The 19,667-nt window shown below is 45.8% G+C and overlaps 1 protein-coding gene across 1 annotated transcript in view; it reads right to left on the bottom strand.

Annotated features, from left to right (window-relative positions):
- dscama (Down syndrome cell adhesion molecule a) overlaps positions 1 to 18,828 on the bottom strand; it is a 72,778-nt gene extending 53,950 nt beyond the window's left edge. Inside the window, exons 1-3 of the mRNA XM_084697978.1 lie at positions 18,786 to 18,828; positions 3,854 to 4,171; positions 3,170 to 3,319 (exon numbers count right to left, since the gene is read on the bottom strand). Of these exons, the coding sequence (XP_084554104.1) occupies positions 3,170 to 3,319; positions 3,854 to 4,171; positions 18,786 to 18,828 (511 nt within the window). The remainder of the gene's footprint in view (positions 1 to 3,169; positions 3,320 to 3,853; positions 4,172 to 18,785) is intronic.
- Positions 18,829 to 19,667: the final 839 nt, after the last annotated feature.

Below are 19,667 nucleotides of genomic sequence, written 5' to 3'. Positions count from 1 at the left end.
CCAATATCCGCCCTCCCCAGCCCCCTTCTCAAGGCTGCGCTGCATTCACCAACGTCTTGGCTCAATCTCTATCGTCGTACAAAGGCATAGAAACCTGCAAAGCCTTCAGTCCCTCCAACATGCCACTACTGCGCCATGTTAGCCCTATGCCTCAGAGGCTGTCGTGTGGACACACAACTGGCGGCCTCTGATGCAAAAAGTGGTGTCTCTCTATGGCCGTGATTGGCCGGACAAATAATAAACAGTACATTGATCTGTCTGAGGCTCTGAACATCACAAACATAATCCCTCGCTGTCCTTCCTCTGCTCGTGGTCACGTGACATCTACTCGGTAACACGACAAGGGCCAGCCTTTTGATAGCAACTCTTGATATTTACTTCAAAGGAGCATTAGATACAGTCCATTAAGCCACCATGGCGCGCCTTGCTGTCCTCTCTCACAGCCACAGCCGGGAGACAGAGACAACTGGACGCTGAACGGCTTGAAAACACCTCGAAAATGTCATCAAACGAGCGAGGGAAACTGTTAAATGCACAGGCGGTTCACAGCATTGAAACCATTAGGTGTCTGATTAACTGGGGGAATCAGAGTGAATAGGAAGTAACAACCAGACACACCCAAGACAAAATGAAGCTGGGTAAATGAAATAAGTAATGTAATTTGTGTGCCCACATGCAATATCTGAACGAGCATTTTTATCTGCATGTGAACATTTATCCAAACACAAACAGAATAGTAGGTGCAAACAGAGAAAGAAAGAATGAGGTGAAGCGGAGCTGGGCTGCATATTGGCCGATGCCCCTGGTCTTCGCTCCGTGTGTAGAATGAAAATGTTTGCGTGGGTGTGTGTGTGTGTGTGTGCGCATGACTCTCTGCAGTGCTGCTGGAGGGCCCTCTCAGCCCTGCTGGTGCTGAATGCAGAGCAGGACATGGCAAACGACTACAAGGCCCTCCTCAGTGACTGCGGCACAGTCGGCACCTGGGGGACGGCCCAGCACAGCCACGCCGGTTCTGCATTACAGCAGCCACAGACAGAACAGCAACTCATGCCGTACACAAACACTCCTCTAAACAACGTGGAGAGGGTGGACACACAGACCGTTTAGGAGATACATCCCATAGATCTGTAATAACACACGTCCGGCGTGTGTTTATGTTGTCATGGTGACGGTAAAGGATAAACCAGCACTATTCTCCACAGCTGGGAGGGATTCATCACAGTTTTTTTGTTTGTTTTTTCTCGCAGTAGCAGCGTTCCGGCCCAGCCAGCAGTAGAGAGAAGATAAATGTGTGTGTGTCATTGTCTCATCCCCACTCATATCTCGGTGACAATCAGCTTCTTATCGGACGCAAGGAGCATGTACGGCAAGACGCAAACGACTGGGCAACCGCACGTTGTGGCTTTTCAAATCTTCGCCTTAATACCTGCCATAGATTCAGTCATTTCTCTCCCCCTGCAACTAACACTGACATATCCAATGCGGAGGATGTTCCCCGGAACACTTCAGCGCTGCCTTGCAGCATTCGCCTCTATAACCATCAAGTCTCACCCAGACCAGAGCTAGTGACCTATGAAGAAAACAATACACTGCACTGCGCATTGACCTCTTTGGGGGGTCTCTGGATTGTATGTATTTTTCATGGTCATTTGTCCATTTGATGCGGGCGAACAGCGGCGCTCTTTGAGTGATGCTTTGCTGGCCTTTGCTCTGCGGCTCGTCAAAGTGCCTCGAACCCCGGTGAGACTCGGGGAAGGCCGCTGCACTTCGTGGTGCACCTCTCCGGACCGAAACGCTCGCATCCATTATTCAGGGCAGAGACAGGAAAGCTTTATTTCGCAAAAAGTTTTTCCAAGTCTAAGTGTTGATATTCTCTTTTCGAACTCATTAAACATTGAAACGGAGGGCTTTGGAGGCCTCCCGTTTCGGAAAAACAAGGGGGGCGGGGTCGGTTGGTAAACCAGCTTGGAGACACCAGCCCACGTGCAGGCAAACACACACACACACACACCACACTGGCTCCTCAAATTGCACTTGATATGCGTGTGCCATGGAAAATGAGGAGAATGGACGCCGCGTGCACCGAGACGTGAATAAAGACCATTTGCTCATGGATTCATGGGCCTCCGTCATCCATTATTTAGCATGGAGACGAGCTCTGGATTGGTGAGAGGCTGATTTTTTTGACAGCGTTTACATGGCTGACAGGCAGTCATGTAAGGATTTTAATGGCGCAAGATAAACACTTAGTTTTGACTGTAAAGTATTCTTTGGAAGGGTAAAGTGACAGTCCATCCACTGGATCTTTCTTTATTGCATTTAAAACAATAAGGCTTGGTCACATCTAGAAATAGTACTAAGAGATTATAGGGAAAAAAGTCTGTCCTTCAGAAAGGTTTTCATTCTGGGGAGGAAAAAAAAAAGAATCCTACACTATGCATTTCATAGAACCACGTCCTCTCAGCTCCAAAACAACCTTGTGGCAAATCCATTTACGGACAATTAAGAGATTGACATAGATTTGAACATGGTCCCGTTCGCCTGGGCAGACAAATGTGAAACGTCCACAAAAAAAAAAGAAGAAAAAAAAAAAAAAAAAGCAATCACCGCATTTGCCCTCCGTCCGAACTAAAACGACATTAGGTTTTGTCTATTGAGTTTGTTAAATGCCCCACATAAAGTGAATTTACCCCCCCCCCCCCCCCGGGGCGGGGAAACAATCGAGTAGCCCCCAACGTTTCCATTTAAGCGATTTGAATGATCGGAGTGTGGCACGCCGCAGTAGCTACTATCAGAAGTGGGTCAATACAGTCAAGCTAAGTGACACGGCGGGCAAACCAGGGCTCTCGAAGACCTGTCGCCCTCATCACTGGCTCAGACAGTCAAGGACATGCATATAGAACAACAAGGCTGGTCGACTGGCTGGCTGGCTGGCTGGCACAAGGACACTGCTCTAGCATGATGGCCAAGAGGTCGACAGACAGATCATCATGCACACATCCCTGTGGGCAACACACACCACTCAAACCTTCCACGCCAAGCACATTTGTTTACATGCGTGTTTTGTGTGTGTGTGTGTTCCTGTGGAGCTGATAGAAAATAACAACTGAGCCTTTAGACTGTTCAGAAGGGTAGTGAAGTGTTGGAAAAACCCAGAGCAGACACTTACTCTCAGCGTTGATTGACATTGTGTCTTTCTCCCAGGACACAACAGTGATGTAGGCCTCCACAGAGGGGGGGATAATGCACTTGAAGACCGCCACATTGCCCCTCATTGCTTTCTGGTCCTCCACTCGGACCGTGTAGGGCTCTCGGAGGACTGGAGGGAGAGAGCACAGAGCAATCAGGGAAGAAACTGAGTAATGTCAAACTGTTGTCAAAACGGAAAACTTACCAGATGTTAGTGTAAGACTTTATTTATATAGCACATTTCATACAAAAATTGTATCTCAAGGTGCTTTACATAAAATCAATAAAAACAATAAAAACAATAATACAAGTGATACAAGTAATAATTAAAATAGCAACAATAGTATAACTAATAAAAGTAGTAAAACCCTTCTGAGATCAAATGACTTAAATGCTTTGGTAAAAAGGTAGGTTTTAAGCTGTCTTTTAAAAACGTCTAGCGTGTTTGCTTCCCTAATATGTATGGGTAATTTGTTCCAAGATGTGTCATGTACTGGACTGTGAGTGATCATAGTCTTCACAGTATAGGGTCACCTGTGGTCCTTCCCTGAATACTGGAACTCTTATATCTATACATCACTACATAATAACCATAGTCACAACATGGTTATGTGTTCACGGTAACTAAACTGTCCCATAACCCCAAACAAAAAAAAGAACTGACCAGCCTTAATATGGACATCTTGGCTCCTGATTTTCCCTGAGGGATTCTCGGCTGTGCAGTAGTAGGTGTTGTCATGGATGAGGTTGCTGAAGCTGGAAGGGGGGAAGTGGAAGATCTGGAGGGTGCCATTGGGGTGCACGTGCCGTATCCCGGGCACATCGTAGATCTCCTCGCCCGTGGCCAGGTACCAGCGCAGCGAGGCGGGGGCCGCCCCCGCGGCGGGACAGGGCACCGAGGTCCCTGTGGTGCTGGCGAACACTACCTCTTGCACAGATGCATTGACAAAATATAAGCTGGAACGTAGGTCTTCACTGAAAACTGCAAAGGAAGAGGAGACAGAGAGGTTAGAGAGAGAGAGAAACAGGGGGGATTGATTCATCACCTTTATTCATTACATATGGTGGACTCTTCTATTGCACAAAAGCAAATGTGCGTTCAGCATTATGGACTGGCCCATCTCCATTTGGACAGTGCTCTTTTCTCTCACTGTACACTGCCTAAATCATAGCCACGCAGTTAAGGCTGCTATCAATGTGTGCCAATAAAGCACTGTGCGAAAGGAAATAAACAATAAACAAACATTCTCTAAATGCAATACGGGCTAACACACAGAGCAGGGCACCATTTTAACAATGGAGGCCATTTTGCTCCATTTCGACACCAAATCCTCTGTTCCGCTTGCTGTTTTAGAACGAGCTCCTGCATCGGAACCGACAGTTCCACTCTGCATTCATCGCCAAGGTTATTGTTGCCGCGTTCAGACCGGGAGTCTGTGCTGCTGGGATTGTGTGTGTCTGTGGGGCCATGGTGCTGCCCGCCACTGCAGTGAAAGGAAACAGAGCAGGGTGGAGAGCGCGTGTTCACGTTGCAGTGCAGAGCCCGGAGAGAACCGCGCTAAAGATTAACTGGGAGGACCAGCACAGCACCATACCTGATTGCAAACGCACGGCATGATGGGAAACTGCGACTGGAGGGCTGCTCGCAGCGCCGAGTGACCCCCCCCCCCCAGGAACATGCGTGTGGATGCTGCACCCCTACCCCCCCCCCCTCCCCCACACACCCCAATCCAGCACTGCACCAATCCTTTTCTGAAACAGCGTAGTGTGTGCTGCATAGGCAGGCAGTTGGGGCTTCTGGGAAATCAAAGATACTAGCCAAGCACTCCATTTAGTCTGGCTGCCTTATTGTCAATATGGGGCTTTGGGGCGACTTCTTCAACACTAGTGTTTTATTTTGCTTTAATTTGGTGTGTGTGGAATTCACATCCCAAAAAACTGCTTGGAATTGGACCAAAAATCTAACATCTTCTCTGCAGGACTGCTGGAGATGGTACTGTAGAATAGGGAAAGTACATTAGGGAATGTATAGAAATGGGCATCATCACAACTTTTAACAACTCATTTCAGCTCATGCCCATGGCCTGGTGTGTGTTGCCCCAGAGCAGTGCCAGGCTAGCTTGTACTCTCCCGCCCCATCCATAACCAGCCGCCCTGCCTGTGACAGCTGCCAATCCCCCCCTCGCTTGGGACAACACATTTTAGCGCTTCATAAATTCCTAACGAGGCCTCAAATCATTGGCCGCTTCCGCCCGCTGGTAAGTCCGTCGGCAACGACACACCAGCTCACACGTGTTTGTGCACATGTCGCATTTCGGCTCTCACCCCGGACATGTAAAGAGCGTCTGGGGTGTTGGACGACGCATTGGATGTTGTTGTTGTTGACAGCAGTCAGCATGTGTGGGCTTGTAAAACACAGCGTCCAGACTCGAGGTGTGGTGACTGGGACAGTGCTAAGCTGACAACAGGGAAGACAACCACTGCAGCGCTGCGACCTCACAGGACAGGAGGTGTTGGAGACCAAACATTTACGGCTCGGTGCAGAACTGTAGATTTGCCAATTTGCCAGGACTGACACTTACACGCACATTTGAGTGTTGTGCAGATTTTGGAGTGACTTGTCCGTCTCAGCAAACTATTTTTAGGGGCACTGACACACCCAGTCTGTCTGTCTGTCTTTCTGTCTGTGTGCATGTGTGTGAGGTGTGTGTATATGAGGTGTGTGTGTGTGCAGGCGTGCCTGTGTGGTTCTTGAGTGTATTTACCCCTGTGGTTAACACACAGATCAATAAGTTTCAGTCTGCAGCCAGCTGTGGGTGGCTCATTTCAGCACTAATACATGCTAAGAGCTAGCCTGCAGCTAGCATGCCTCCAGCAGCCATTGCAGAGGGGATGGAGGCAGTGGACTCCCACAGTACCCTGATGCAGAGTCCGGCATACAGAAGTCTTGTAAGAACAATGGTCCCATAAGCGTTAGCTATTCTACTGGGGGAACAGAACAGTAGCAGTACTTTCCACTTTCCAAAAGAGAACAAAGAGCTATCAAGCCTGCTTTCAGAGTGTTCTAAAGGGGGGAGCGAGGAGAGAGAGGGTTCGCCTCACGACCGCTTTTGTCTTAATCCTGCTTTTTACAGACTCATGAAAAATTAAGGTTCCTGTTTCTGGGCGGCTGATTCCACAAGACGAAGGGGGCCGCGATGGAGGCCGGTCGCTTCCGTGGCCCCCATCGGCACGGACAGTGTGTTGTGGAGGAGCATTCATTTTTCAGAGCATTGTCAAGGAAGACGGTGAGAGGGTGAGTGGAGGAGAGAGAGAGAGAGAAAGACAGCGCTGTGGAAAGCACTCAGACAATAACATGCAGGCAGTTATTAGCAGATAGAAGGAACGGCTGGTGGGGGGGGGCGGAGGGAGAGGAAAAGGGAGAGAGAGAGAGGCCACGGGGGAGGTCAGAGGCGTACCCTTGCTCTCTTGTTTGTCTCTCTAGTAAATTTGCACTTCTACCTTTGAACACTCTCTCTCTCCATCTCTCTCTCCTCTCTCCCCTTCGTTTGCTCTCTGTAACCTTCATCTCTCCTTCACGGTGATCTGACCTCATCTCTTATTTCGTGGCTGGATGTACTGTACCCCCCCCCCCTCCACCCCCCAAGGTGCAAAAAAACAAACAAACAACCAGAGTCAAAGTCTGAGACGAACACATAAACCCCCCAAAAGGCATTTATTTACAGTACGCTCCTGCAACCCTCTGACTGTCAGTGCAGAACTTGGAGCCGCGGACCCATCAATGCCATAGAAGACGACTCCTATCCTCGGTCAGCTGCTAAATTAGGCAGGGACAAGAAAGCATTGTCCCTTTAGACACACAATACTGTTTACAGTAGTCAGCATACGACCACTAAAGATTCGACTGTGAGTTCGACTTCCTCTGTAATAACTGAATGTCCTAGCCAACACAAGCAGAGTCCAGAGGAGACCGTGTGTGGGTGGGAGTTGGCAGCTACAGCGGATGCTTGTGTACACAACACCTCTAAATAAAATCTAATTAACAGATGTCATAAAATGGCGAGAGCACAGAAAATGAATACAAATGTTGCTGGGAACATAATGCTGACACATTAACGCACACACACAAATCTCGTAAATGAATGTACTTACTACGAAGGAAAGAACATATGTTTGTATTGAAATTATTTTTCTACCGTATACATCTTCTATTTTATTGCAGGCCAAATTGAAGGTTTAGATAGTTGTAGAGAGAAGAAGCCTACTTCTGAGAGTCTATTGATACTACTGAGGAGACCTGAGGGAAAAGATCAAAACCGAGCTGAAGGAATGATAAAACGTGCAATGAAACCCAGATGTGTTATCTATCGACGCACAGCAATCAGCTTACTGAACAGAAGACTTCGACAACACTTTGGTTTACGTCTCAAAGGTTTAGCCCAAACACTTTCTTTCGTTACTCACTGGATTCCCAAACTGCCTTCAACTGAAACCAGTCCCACGCTTTCCTTCCCGTCAGACATGAGAGGTGTGTCAGCTGCTCTCGTCAGAATGTTTGGAGATGTTGGAGGAAGTCTTTTCCTGGTGTTTCTCACACCTCATGGTGTGACTTCTTGTTGCATTGGTAGTCATGATGTTAACAAGAAAGGGTGAAGATGCGACCTGTTATTCTAGCTGTAATTCAACCCATAGAGTCAATTTACTCCAATTCCTGCATTATTATTAATACACTACCGCAATTCCATCAGATCAAGGGGCATAGTATATATATATATATATATATATATAATGCTAGACATTGAGTACTGTAAAAGTAAGAACCAGTCTTAAAAGCAAACAATTGTCAAGGTGCTAATCCTGTAACTTTTCCAGGACAACACAGCCCCAACCCTACAGTGTCTACAACAGGAAACACCCTGACCATCTTCAGATCCTTTCCCTCAAACATAACACCCACGTACACATACAAAAACATACAGATACTGACAAACACACTCACACACACACACATCTTCATAAAAGTAGTCACAGACACAGAAAGCACCCATCTGAAAGCACCTGTCATGGCCACACGCACTCTGAAGCCGCCATGTGCCAAACGACCTGCACCCAAACCTCTAATCCACATCATTTTTCCATGAGCCAAAACCACAAAGAAGCAAAAAAAAAGTGATACTGTTCAATAATGAATCGAACCCATGTATAATAGATGGCCCCTTTTTATTTGTGTCTATCAGCAAAGCTAAAGGGGGGGCGTTGGGCCTGACAGTTGCTCTGTTAGCTGGAGAAGCAGGCCAACCGTTCGGGCGAAAGAACGGCTGGCACAGTCCCGGTGTCACCTCCGGTTGGTGGTGCCTATGGTGAGGGCTCTAATCCTGGATTGCTGGTGACTCTTAATGCACTCGTCCTGTCCTCTCAGGTCTGGCTGTGGCCCTGCTTCACTGTCTGCAGCACCGGGGCTTGACAGCTCAAGGGCAGCACACCCCCCCCCCCCCCCCCGGTCAAGGTGAGGCCACGTGGTGTATGTACAGTATACAGCACGCTTGTCGATGCGTGTGTGCGTGCGTTTCGCGAGAGTGCGAGACAGCGAGAGAGAGCGGGGGGAGGGAGATATGGAGAGGGACAAGATGATGGGGGATGGTGCACAAGTTTACTGTATGGGGCTGGTTTAGTGGAGAAAGAGCAATGTCAATCGCCTCACAAGAACATGACAAAACAGGAGATAACAGATGTTGAGTGTGTGTTTGCCTCCTCCAAATGCCTCTTTTAGCTCATCCTTCCTTATTTCTTTGCTCGGTGAGGATTAGAGCCAGCTCCATCAAACCTACAGAGGTGTGTCCACTCACAGCGTCTAACTGCCCATCACCGCCTGCTTTCTAAACTGCCCAGGCGATTTATCTAAGTAAACGTGCAATCAATATTCACCAAGCTAACAGCAACATGAAAAGGCCCATGCATTAGCTCCAGCATTAGCCCACCCATGCCATCGATGAATCTTTACCGTGAATGGGTTTACCTCGACCAAACATCTAATCTCATACTAGAATTTGGCGACCCCCCCAAATGTTTATGTATAGAAAAACTTGGTGTTCTCGGTTTTATATAGGGCCATTCTCTGATTTCTATTTTTGCAACTGGAATATGCTATTGGGATGCATGGTGATACTCCCCTTTGCCTAAATCTAGGGTTAAGGTTCCATTCAACAATGCAGTTAGCCATTAGCCACAACAGCTTCACCATGCCCAAGGCCTGGCTGGCTGATGGATGAAGAGGTTGGGTTGGCTGTTAGCCATGGCACGGCCGTCAGCATGGCGGTGGGGTGGGCATGGTGTTGGTCTGGAGCTTGGAGAGGACAGGGCCAGCCATGCCCGGTGGGGGTACACAGAGACTGGGCCACACACTGACAGCTCATGGCAGGAGCTGCAGGTAATTAAGGCTAGCACTCGGCCCTGGGCCGCCCGGGGTGAGGAGGGAGGGAGGGAGGGGAGGTTTGTAGGACAGGACAGGGCTGTGACAGTGAGTTACCCCTCCCCCTCTTCGCTCCCTTGACCCCCCTCCCTCTTTATCCCCTCAATCTCTCTTCACCCCCGCCCCCCCCCCTTCTCTCTCTTCATCCCCAATCCCCGTATTCACCCCCTCTCTCCCTCTTTACCCCCCCCTTTCTTTCTTCACCTCCCCCCGTCTCTCTCTTCCCCCCCCCCCACCTCACTGTTACCCCTCCTGCCCTGGGGGCAGACAGCAGTGTGAGAGGGAGGCGGAGTGCTCTGCCAGGGTGGAAGAAGAGGAGAGGAGCAGAGAAGAGAGGAGAGAAGAGAAGAGGGAAAAGAGCCCCTCTCCTGGCGAATTACCGGCTCCCAATTTGCTCTCATGAATAATACTGAGCAGTGTGCTTAGTGCCACACGGCCGCTATGTAAAACCAATGATACCCTCCTCTGATGTGTGTACCCTCAGGAGGATGGGATGAAGGGGTTGCTCCTGTGTGTGTGTGTGTGTGTGTGTGTGTGTGTGTGTGTGTGTGTGTGTGTGTGTGTGTGTGTGTGTGTGTGTGTGTGTGTGTGTGTGTGTGTGTGTGTGCGTGCGTGTGTGTGTATGTGTGCGTGCGTTCCAGTGAGTTAGTCGATGCATCTGAATGCTCATTTACATGCGCTAACTAGGGGTGAGGAAATCCAGAGGGAAAATACCCAGGAGATCTTAATCAACTCCAGCACACAGACACTGACGTCTGAATTCGAGAAAGCGAGCGAGAGAGAGACAGAGACAGAGAGACAGAGAGAGAGAGAGAGAGAGAGAGAGAGAGAGAGAGACAGAGAGAGAGAGAGAGAGAGAGAGAGAGAGAGAGAGAGAGAGAGAGAGAGAGAGAGTGAGAGAGAGAGAGAGAGAGAGAGAGAGACAGACAGAGAGAGAGAGAGAGAGAGAGAGAGAGAGAGAGAGAGAGACAGAGAGAGAGAGAGAGAGAGAGAGACTGGCAGTGAACAGGTTTGAGGATGACAAAACAGAAGGAAGTCCATCTGCAAGTGGACCAAACAAGCTCCGTCTAACGCCACTACGACGGACACATGAGCCGTACCAGGAAACAGGCCGACGAGATCTCATCAAGAGCTTTACACCGCCGGCCCGGACTTACACAAATGTTGGCACGCTGACGTTACGTAAAGACATTTGGTAATACATTAAGATCTCTATCTTTATTTCACCTCGAGATAGCAGCAGGAGTCGGGGCTTATTTTGTTGACATGCATTTCACCTGAGCCCAGAGGTCTCTGGGACTCATCCACACGGGACTTCGACACCAAGAGAAACCCACAGAAGCCAAAACAATAACAAGTGTATTTCACACAGGATGTGGCCGAGTGATGACCCTGTCGGTCAGGGTCAGTCTGACTAAAAAACATCTTCATAGGGCAGTAGTCTTACGGACCAGCCTGGACATAATGTGAGTGTGTGTGTGTGTGTGTATCTGTGTATCTGTGTGTGTGTGTCTTTGTGTGTGAATGTGTGTGAGTACATGGCAGGGCTGGTGCAGACAGATCAGACATTAAACCCAGCAGGTAGGGATGAGCCGGGAGCTTATATACCAAGGAGGGTCGGATAACGGTGCTAAGAACGTCCGCGTTCAGCACAGGCACCTCAGCTACGTCGACAAGTGGAGGGAGAACGTCACCTTGAACTGAAGGAGCTCAAGATATGTGACACTGTAAGGAGGAATTCTGCATATTGTGCAAATGCGGCTACTTTGACGACACGTGTGCAAATCTGTGTTTTCTGTGTGTGGGTATTTTCCATAGCATTTTGTATCCAGTCACCCGGGAAGCAGGAATAAAGGGCAGTGACGTGGGCCAAGCGTGGCACAGAGGAATAGGGCAAATCATAGGACCTGGGGTTAAATGGGATTGTGGGTCAGATGACTAGACATCGCTGCCTTTTCCACCCGCAGCCATGCTCTAGCGCCTCGGAAAACATGCCCTCTCCCTCCTTTCTTCCCTCCCTCCATCCTCCCTTCCTCCCTGTCCTCACATCCTCCTCTCTCACCATCCTTCACTCGCCTCAGAGGCAGGGCAGCTCCATCTTAAGGAAGCCTACTGCAGCAGAATCCTCCCCAATACTACCGAGTGACAGAACCAGTCAGCCTGCTTTGAGTGCGTGCGCGCATGTACAAAGTGTGTGCGTATGTACGTGTGTGTGTGTGCGTATGTACGTGTGTGTGCGTAATGTTCGTGTGCGTGTTCCTGCATGCCTGCGTGGCTTATCTATTCTCTATTGAGAAATGTTTGTCCCACAATATCTAGAGCGTACCTCAACATGTGCCTCAGAGAGCAGAAGGGGACATCTAGCACCCTGTCCCCAGCCCTCAGTCTGTGTCCCGGACACCCATCTTCCCACAGCACCATACATCACCCTGATAGACGATGGTCAAAGAAAAAAATAACTAGGACAAATGATGATAAAGATGATGATGATGATAAAGGTTATACTCGCTCACCGGAAATCCACTCATGATAAACCCACACATACACAAAATACAATGTAGGGCTCGATTTATGTTTGAACGTGTATTTATGTTCATTCGTAAATATCCACCTCAGAAGACATTTGGAAAACGTTAAAACAGCAGAGCAGGAAGGCGTCACAGTGTCGGGTCAGCGGCCGTGTTTCCAGCCTGCCTAGCGACGCGGACCACGCCAGCCAGCCGAGCGCACGGAAACGCATTCAGAGCGTTTAGCGCTCAGGATTAATCGAATTATAATTTAATCATCTGATCAAACAACAATTAGCATAATCACTTCTGGGGAAGGCCTGATAGAATGGTGGTGCCTGAAAAAGAATGGACCTGGGGGCTAGCAACACTTTAATGAGACAAATGCCAGAATTGTTGAAAATGTTACACACTTCGGGTACAGACACATGATTTTTGAATTCTAATTAGGGTTTGTCAGTTATTAACAGATCCTGTCGTAGGCCAAGCCTGCAATCAAACACACACACACCTTCCTGCATAAATGAGCAAACACATTCAAACCCTCTAAACAAACACACACCTTGAACATTGCTGAGTTTAATTTAAAAAAATGCTAAGATTTTAATGTTGGGAGTTAAATGTGATTAGGGATAATTCTAGAAAATATACAAACTAACTAAAGTAAATGATGTCATTGTCATACTTTTCTAAACGTTTTGGGGGGAATATTTGGTAATTGTAATTACCAAATGTAATGTTGCATCTTGTTATCTCCTGTAATTGTACCAAAATAAAATATTAAATTGACGCTCCATCCACTTTGCTTGACTCCCATGTCAACTCAGGAGATCAATCAACTTTGTCATTTTTTTAAGGGGGGTGGTACCTTTCCTTGGTGTTATAAATGAGCCTGACTTGATGTGTGTTTGTGCATGTGTGTGTGTGTGTGAGTGTGTGTGTGTGTGTGTGTGTGTAGCCCCCTGAGTCTGTGTCTCTCTGTAGAGGTCATTTTGCACTCCTTCCATTACCCCAGTGACAGCTTTAAAAATGGCCTCCCAAATATAGCTCCACAGTTAAGTGTGCGCACCACATTATATTAAAAAACAGCAGTCTCTGACCACTGGCAGACTGTCAGAGTCTTCCTATCTGCCAACTTACAACTACCACATCTCAGAGTTCCTTACCCTGTTTGTTCATATTGCAAAGTGTTTTTTCACTTCTTTACCTCTTACTTACCAACTCTTACCAACAAGTCTACAATAGACACCTTATCGAGTGTTATATGAGGCTAAGTTTTTGTATGTTGACATGTTTACTGTGCAGACAGGTAGCTGGCGGGCAGGTAGGTGCTGCTGGTCATAATGAATGAGAGCAACAACAACCACTGTTGCTACGTCATTTGTTTTCCACTTAGACTGCATGCAAATGTTTCCATGGCAAAGTGGGGCAGTAGGCTAACGCTCTGACCACTTCCCCCCAGAACTGCAGGACTAAATCAGGCATTCACTTCTAAATAACTTGTTCTTGATTTTCTTAATTTTCACATGCGGTTTGTATGTTTTTGTGGCTGCCAGGTATGTTATGTTGTTAACATAACACACCAGGTAAACAATATTGCACAATGTTTGATGGCTATTGAACTATTGAGGTTTCAAAAAATAAAAGAAAGTGTTCATGTCCAAGTGTCCATGTATATAAATGGTAAACTACTACTAAGTCAGGTAGATACTATACATACATCAGCCATTTGAGATTTGAAAAATATTTAGAACGATATAGGAGGATGGGGTTGTTTGGAAGAGTCGTGCTGGAAGTCAGGTCATAAAGGGACAAGCGCTTTTGCTGACTAATACAGTACACACTGTTTCAATGTTTCTAGGTCAGGACCTGGATATGTACAGTATTATGTACAATCAAATTGTGGCTTAGGCTCAGTCTCTTAAACAACACTTAACACACACCCTTCACAGATGTCAAATTCACCAAAAAGAAACAGCGGCCAAAAATATGATGACATTATATGACATGGATCATAATTAAATATAATAATTACATTGGCTATCCATGTCTGTCTCTCTCTCATGTTCTCATTTTCTCATTTTCTCTTTCTTTCTCTCTCTCTCTCTCTCTCTCTCTCTCTCTCTCTCTCTCTCTCTCTCTCTGTCTCTGTCTCTCTCTCTCTCTCTCTCTCTCTCTCTCTCTCTCTCTCTCTCTCTCTCTCTCTCTCTCTCTCTCTCTCTGCCTGCCACCTCGCCCTTTCTTTCTCTCTGCTTTGCTGCACACCATCTCTCCGAGCATTCTGGACCAGGGTTAAATGAAACAGTTAACATTTAAATATGCATCTCTTAACCTATACTTGAGTCTGCTCTCCTAACAGCCAAGTCTGAGGCTAAGACCACAATAAACAGAGGTGTCCACACAGAGGTATCCTGACTTGCCGTACAAACAACATATTATCTCTGTTCTCTCACATTCTTATAGTGATGGTTGTGTGCAATAAATTTAACCATTTTAAATAACCTTTTCATTGTCAAACAAGATTGTAATCCTATATCTCTTAGTGTACAATATGTTTGACAATAACACTGGATGTAACCATCTGTAAATGATTACAGTAATCACATGTCCAATTATCACGTATTAGATGTATTTTTGTTGCTGAAAATATATCAATGTATATTTTCATTTACAGTCAGCTGGTCTAGCTTAGTCTTTCTGTGTGTGTGTGTGTGTGTGTGTGTGTGTGTGTGTGTGTATGTGTGTGTGTGCACGTGCATGTGTACATTCATGCATGCGTATATTCGTGTGTGTGTGTGGACCTTTCATACAGGCAGGCTCTATGTGAACTGACAGATGTATACCAAAGGACACTAGTCTACACAGATCCACTTTCTGATTGGCCTGATTATAAACTCTGAACAGCGTTGCTTTATGTTCTTATGACAATACTTCTTGACTGACTAGATGTTCTTCATTAGACAACACATGGCTAAAATGCCCCAAACCAAAAACACTATGGGGAATATTTAGATAATGTAAATATTTCTAGCTACTTTGAGATCTAAAGGGAAAGAAAATCCATGCTCTAAATGTGACAGGTACGGTACAAATATATGAAATATATCATTGGAAAGTACATTTGCTCTAAACAATAAAAGAGTGAATTGGGTTTTGCTCACTTAATTGTAACGACCAAAAACACAGCACCCAATTAAGTCAACACGTCTGGTATCGTTATTCTAAACCAGGGTCTTATCTTCCAGATAGGTTGATTAAAATCTCTCTCCTCATGACAGCTTTATCAAGGTTAATCTCCTCTCCTGGTTCCCTGAGCTGCGCTGGTTCTAAACGAGCAGTGTAAGTGGGGCTGACAGGTATTCAGATGCTGTGCCCTGGATATTTTTCATCTTCTAAACACAGTCCTGTAAGCAGAGGCAGACCCAGTTTGTTTGCACGTTGAATCTCTCCCTGAACATGACAAGAACAAAGCCTGGTCTCTTCATGTGCACTCATCTTTAACCGAAGGTAGGATGGAGTCACACGTTACATTGGTTCATGTTTGAATTAGCTGAGGTAACCCCACAAACTGCAGTCCTCCATCAATGTTCGCATAAATACACACACACACACACACCCACACACACACTTGTTTCACACACACAAAAACACACACACACATGCACACAACACACACGGCGACACTAAGTGCCAATAGAGCAGCATTGCTGTATATTTGCTCTGCTTATTAGTGTCCAATTGAACGTGTGTCAGATTTGCCCTCAGGTATTGCTGAGCAGAAACAACATTATACCATCTCCCTGGTCTGTCTCAGTCTCACCATGGACAGATCTGATGTTCCCATTACATTTGGGTGTTATTAGAGATACTGTCGCAAGGGCTCTCGAAAAAACACAAGTATCATTGAAATCAACTCTACAACGGGGAATTGTTTATGAGTGCAAATTGTATCCATAGACAAATTAGTTTGCACCTAGGCCTCAAAAATAGAAAGCTGCACATTTGATGCAACTGAATTGCGGAGAGAGAATCTGCAAACAATCGTTTAAAATGAAGTGTGGTGAAAACGAAACAAAAACTATCAAATAAAAGGTGGTGAATGGTGAGACAGCTATATTTTGTAGCATACAGAGTAACATACAATGTAAACAATACAGCACACCCTACCCCTTAATAACAAGATCCCAGGCACTAGTTATGCTTCAATGTAACTACAGTCAAATCTACAAAATGAGCACGGACAGGTTTCAGAACCTTTATAAATATATTATACCCTTCACATTCCCTCGAGATACTAACAATCTCATCTACTGTGAGTAACAGTCTGGCGAAGCACTTCCGGGGTCACCTGCACAGAGTGCGGCCTTGCTCAAACCCAGCCCACACTGCACCAACACTCATTATCCAGGTTTCCATAGAGACCACCTCAGGAGCATGTGCTAGCCCAGAACCCTAAAAGCCTTTATGGAATCCAGTCTCTCTGGCCAGAAGAGGTACAAACTGTTCTAATGTAGGCTAGTGCTCATGCTATTTACACTATCTTTTTTTTTTCTTCAGCTCAGGAAAAACAAATCAGGAAGAAAATAGGCTATAACAAGTAAAGAAGCTTAATGGAGTCATACGAAAAGGTACATATTCTGAACATTTTTATCTATAGTTTTTACTACATTCTTTTGTTAGAACCTCACAGAAATTGTATGTCAGAGATAACAATTGCAATGGTACTTTATCCCCTGCAAGTAAAACTGAACCTTTATAAAAACGTGATCGAAAATCCATGCCAACAAATCAATGTTTACTACTGTCCAATCAAAAAAGGAGCTCTCCACACAACCTGGTGTGTTTATAAAACACAATGAGTCAATCTCACATTCACTGCAATCAGAAGGGGATCCTGTTTCCATTTCAAAAAATGTCCAAGCTAAAGCCCTTTAGGAGCAGCCATTTTACGTCGCCACAGTCTGTACCAAACAGTGTGTGGAACCATTCACCAGAGGAGCAGCGGATGGAGATAGAGCTGAGGTGTCGTCAAGCACAGCAGTGATTGACATTAGAAATGGACATCAGCCATGGAACAGGTCCTCTCGGTTTTTGTAGTCTGTCACGCCTCAGTTGTGGGCAAAAAGCAGTGTTACTGCGCCCCTCACTCCCTCACTGCGCTCTCTCTGGAAAACAACCCCTGCCTCCCCATTCAGCCCTACAGCACTGCCACAAAATGGTTTTCTTGTCATCTTTACGCATTGCCCCTTCCTTCAGTTTGTGCTCACTTTTCCTCTTCCCACCCCCACCGCTCCATTAGTCCCTCCTTCAGAAAGATCCCCTAAATGCCCCCCAATTTTCTATGTAGTTTTCTATCTGCCCTTTCCACCCTAGCCCCCCAACTCCTTCATGCCCTCCGTTCTCTCCACACCCTCTCCTGTATTCGCTGAGTGAGAAGCCCCTCCAAATCCAAAGCACATTTGCCTCTAATCAAAATCCATCTTTATAGGAATCACAGGCCAATCACCTTTGCACTGTGTAAAACAATAAAAGCTTGGGAGGTTGTCCGAGGTTAACAGTAGGGTCGGGGCGATAGAGGCTAGCCACTGCTGGTTTGTGTTTTTTTTTTTCAATCCAAATGCCTCCATGTTTGTACTTCTAATATGGCGGGTGCAATGCCATGAAAAATACTGAACAAATCTCCTACTGTCCTTTCCTCGTATTTTTCCAATCACAGTTTACAAATATAATGCAAACATTATCCCATAGCTAATACAGATTATTGAATTTGATCGTAGCAATCATTTAGGAAATATTTTTCTACAGTAAAACACAAATGGCACTTTCAAGCCAAAATGTTTTCTTAATGAAAAAATCTTGTAAAAATCTATATATTTGCACAGGGGAAATCATTACAATTTTATTGTTTGAAACAAATGGCCCTCTTTTAAATTTAATGAACATAAAAACATGCATTTGTTAAATCTTTTGTAGATATGCAAATAGGCCACAATAATCAATATGTGTTTAAATCAAATTAAGTCTTCAATTAAGATAAACCTTTTAGAGGTGGAAATATACTTACTACACATGTTTTATATGAACAATAATACGACTTAATTTCCCAAGTACACATAAATTAATTGAAATGAATCATACATGTTACCTATTTTTTAAGAGCACATTGAGAATTATTCAATATGTAGACACATTTTGTACGTCTATTTAGGTGTTATTCCATCGAAAAAATGTTTTACCCTAAACATCGTTTCGTATTCTGTGCCTTGCGTTAATCCTTAGGCCTAAATTCTTACCAACAAATAGGCCTGTCACACATTAATATTTATATACTTAAAAGGGGAATCAGACGACTATTTAGAAAAGCATGGCTTGATAGCTTAAGTGTTTTCACATAGTTGAGGGCAATTAACCTGGATGTGACTAGAAAAGCCCGTGCAGCCAGGTCCACCCATTTATCTGTCTTCCCATTGCTTGGTAGTCAGGACATAGCAACAGCCTGTTAGGCTAATATTAGTCAGGTTGCTAGACATAGAGACAAGACATGGCTTGTGCGCCAGGCTTGTTTTTGTCTAAGCGGTCAATTATCATTTAATTAAGTTAATTTTAGATGGAAAACTCACCATTCAAGATGCACTGGAAAAAGATAATAGCCAATATCCACATGCCCCGCTCCGTTCAATATCCAAGCTATGCTTTTTCTTCTTCACTCCACACTCTTCCTTTTCCTTTATATTTCTTCAAAGTGTCAATTGCAATGGATGCTGGATTGTGCAAACACGTCTCTCTCTCTTTCTCTCTCTCTTTCTCTCTCTCTCTTTCGCTCTCTCTCTCTCTCTCTCTCTCTCTCTCTCTCACTCTTTCTCTCTCTCTCTCTCTCTCTCTTTCTCTCTCTCTCCCTCGTCTCTCTTTCACGTTGGGAAGTGGATGTATACGCTTCTGATGATTGTCTTATGGTAAGGGCAGAGATCCAACTGTACGTCTCCCTTGAAGTGTCCACGCCGTGCCTTCGTGCAGCCTTCCCCGCGTAACGGCGCGATGCTCTGCGGAGTACGCAAGGGACTCGCCTCCTCCTTGCGCTCCGGTCCAGGTGAGTGCTGCTGAGTCAGAGCGAAGACGGGAGGTTGGAGACGCATACGCGGGACAAGCGCAGTGTGCTCAGGTGAAATTTCCAAAAGAAAATCAGCAAAAGAAAATAAATTAAATTCAAATTCGGATAAAGAAAAGAAGTAAATGAAATACTATGAATAAATAATGAGAAAAAACTTTCTAGTAATAAAAATGCTTAAAGTTGATTTTGACAAAAAAAAACATGGGTTTGAAGCGGAGGCAATAGTTGTTAGCTGTGCTGAAAACTCAGTCCCACAACACCGCCTCTCTCCATCCAGCAAGCAACAAGCACACGCATCTTCCCCCAGACGTAGAAATCACACTGGTCCCTGCGCTAACCTTCCCAGCCTCAGAGCATTATGGAATAACCCTCGCCTCCTCCGCAGCAGCCGCTT

This window comes from Hypomesus nipponensis, chromosome 5 (assembly GCF_054491055.1).
Source record: "Hypomesus nipponensis isolate SF chromosome 5, ASM5449105v1, whole genome shotgun sequence".
Taxonomy (NCBI): domain Eukaryota; kingdom Metazoa; phylum Chordata; class Actinopteri; order Osmeriformes; family Osmeridae; genus Hypomesus; species Hypomesus nipponensis.
This window is presented reverse-complemented; position numbering and strand designations above follow the sequence as displayed.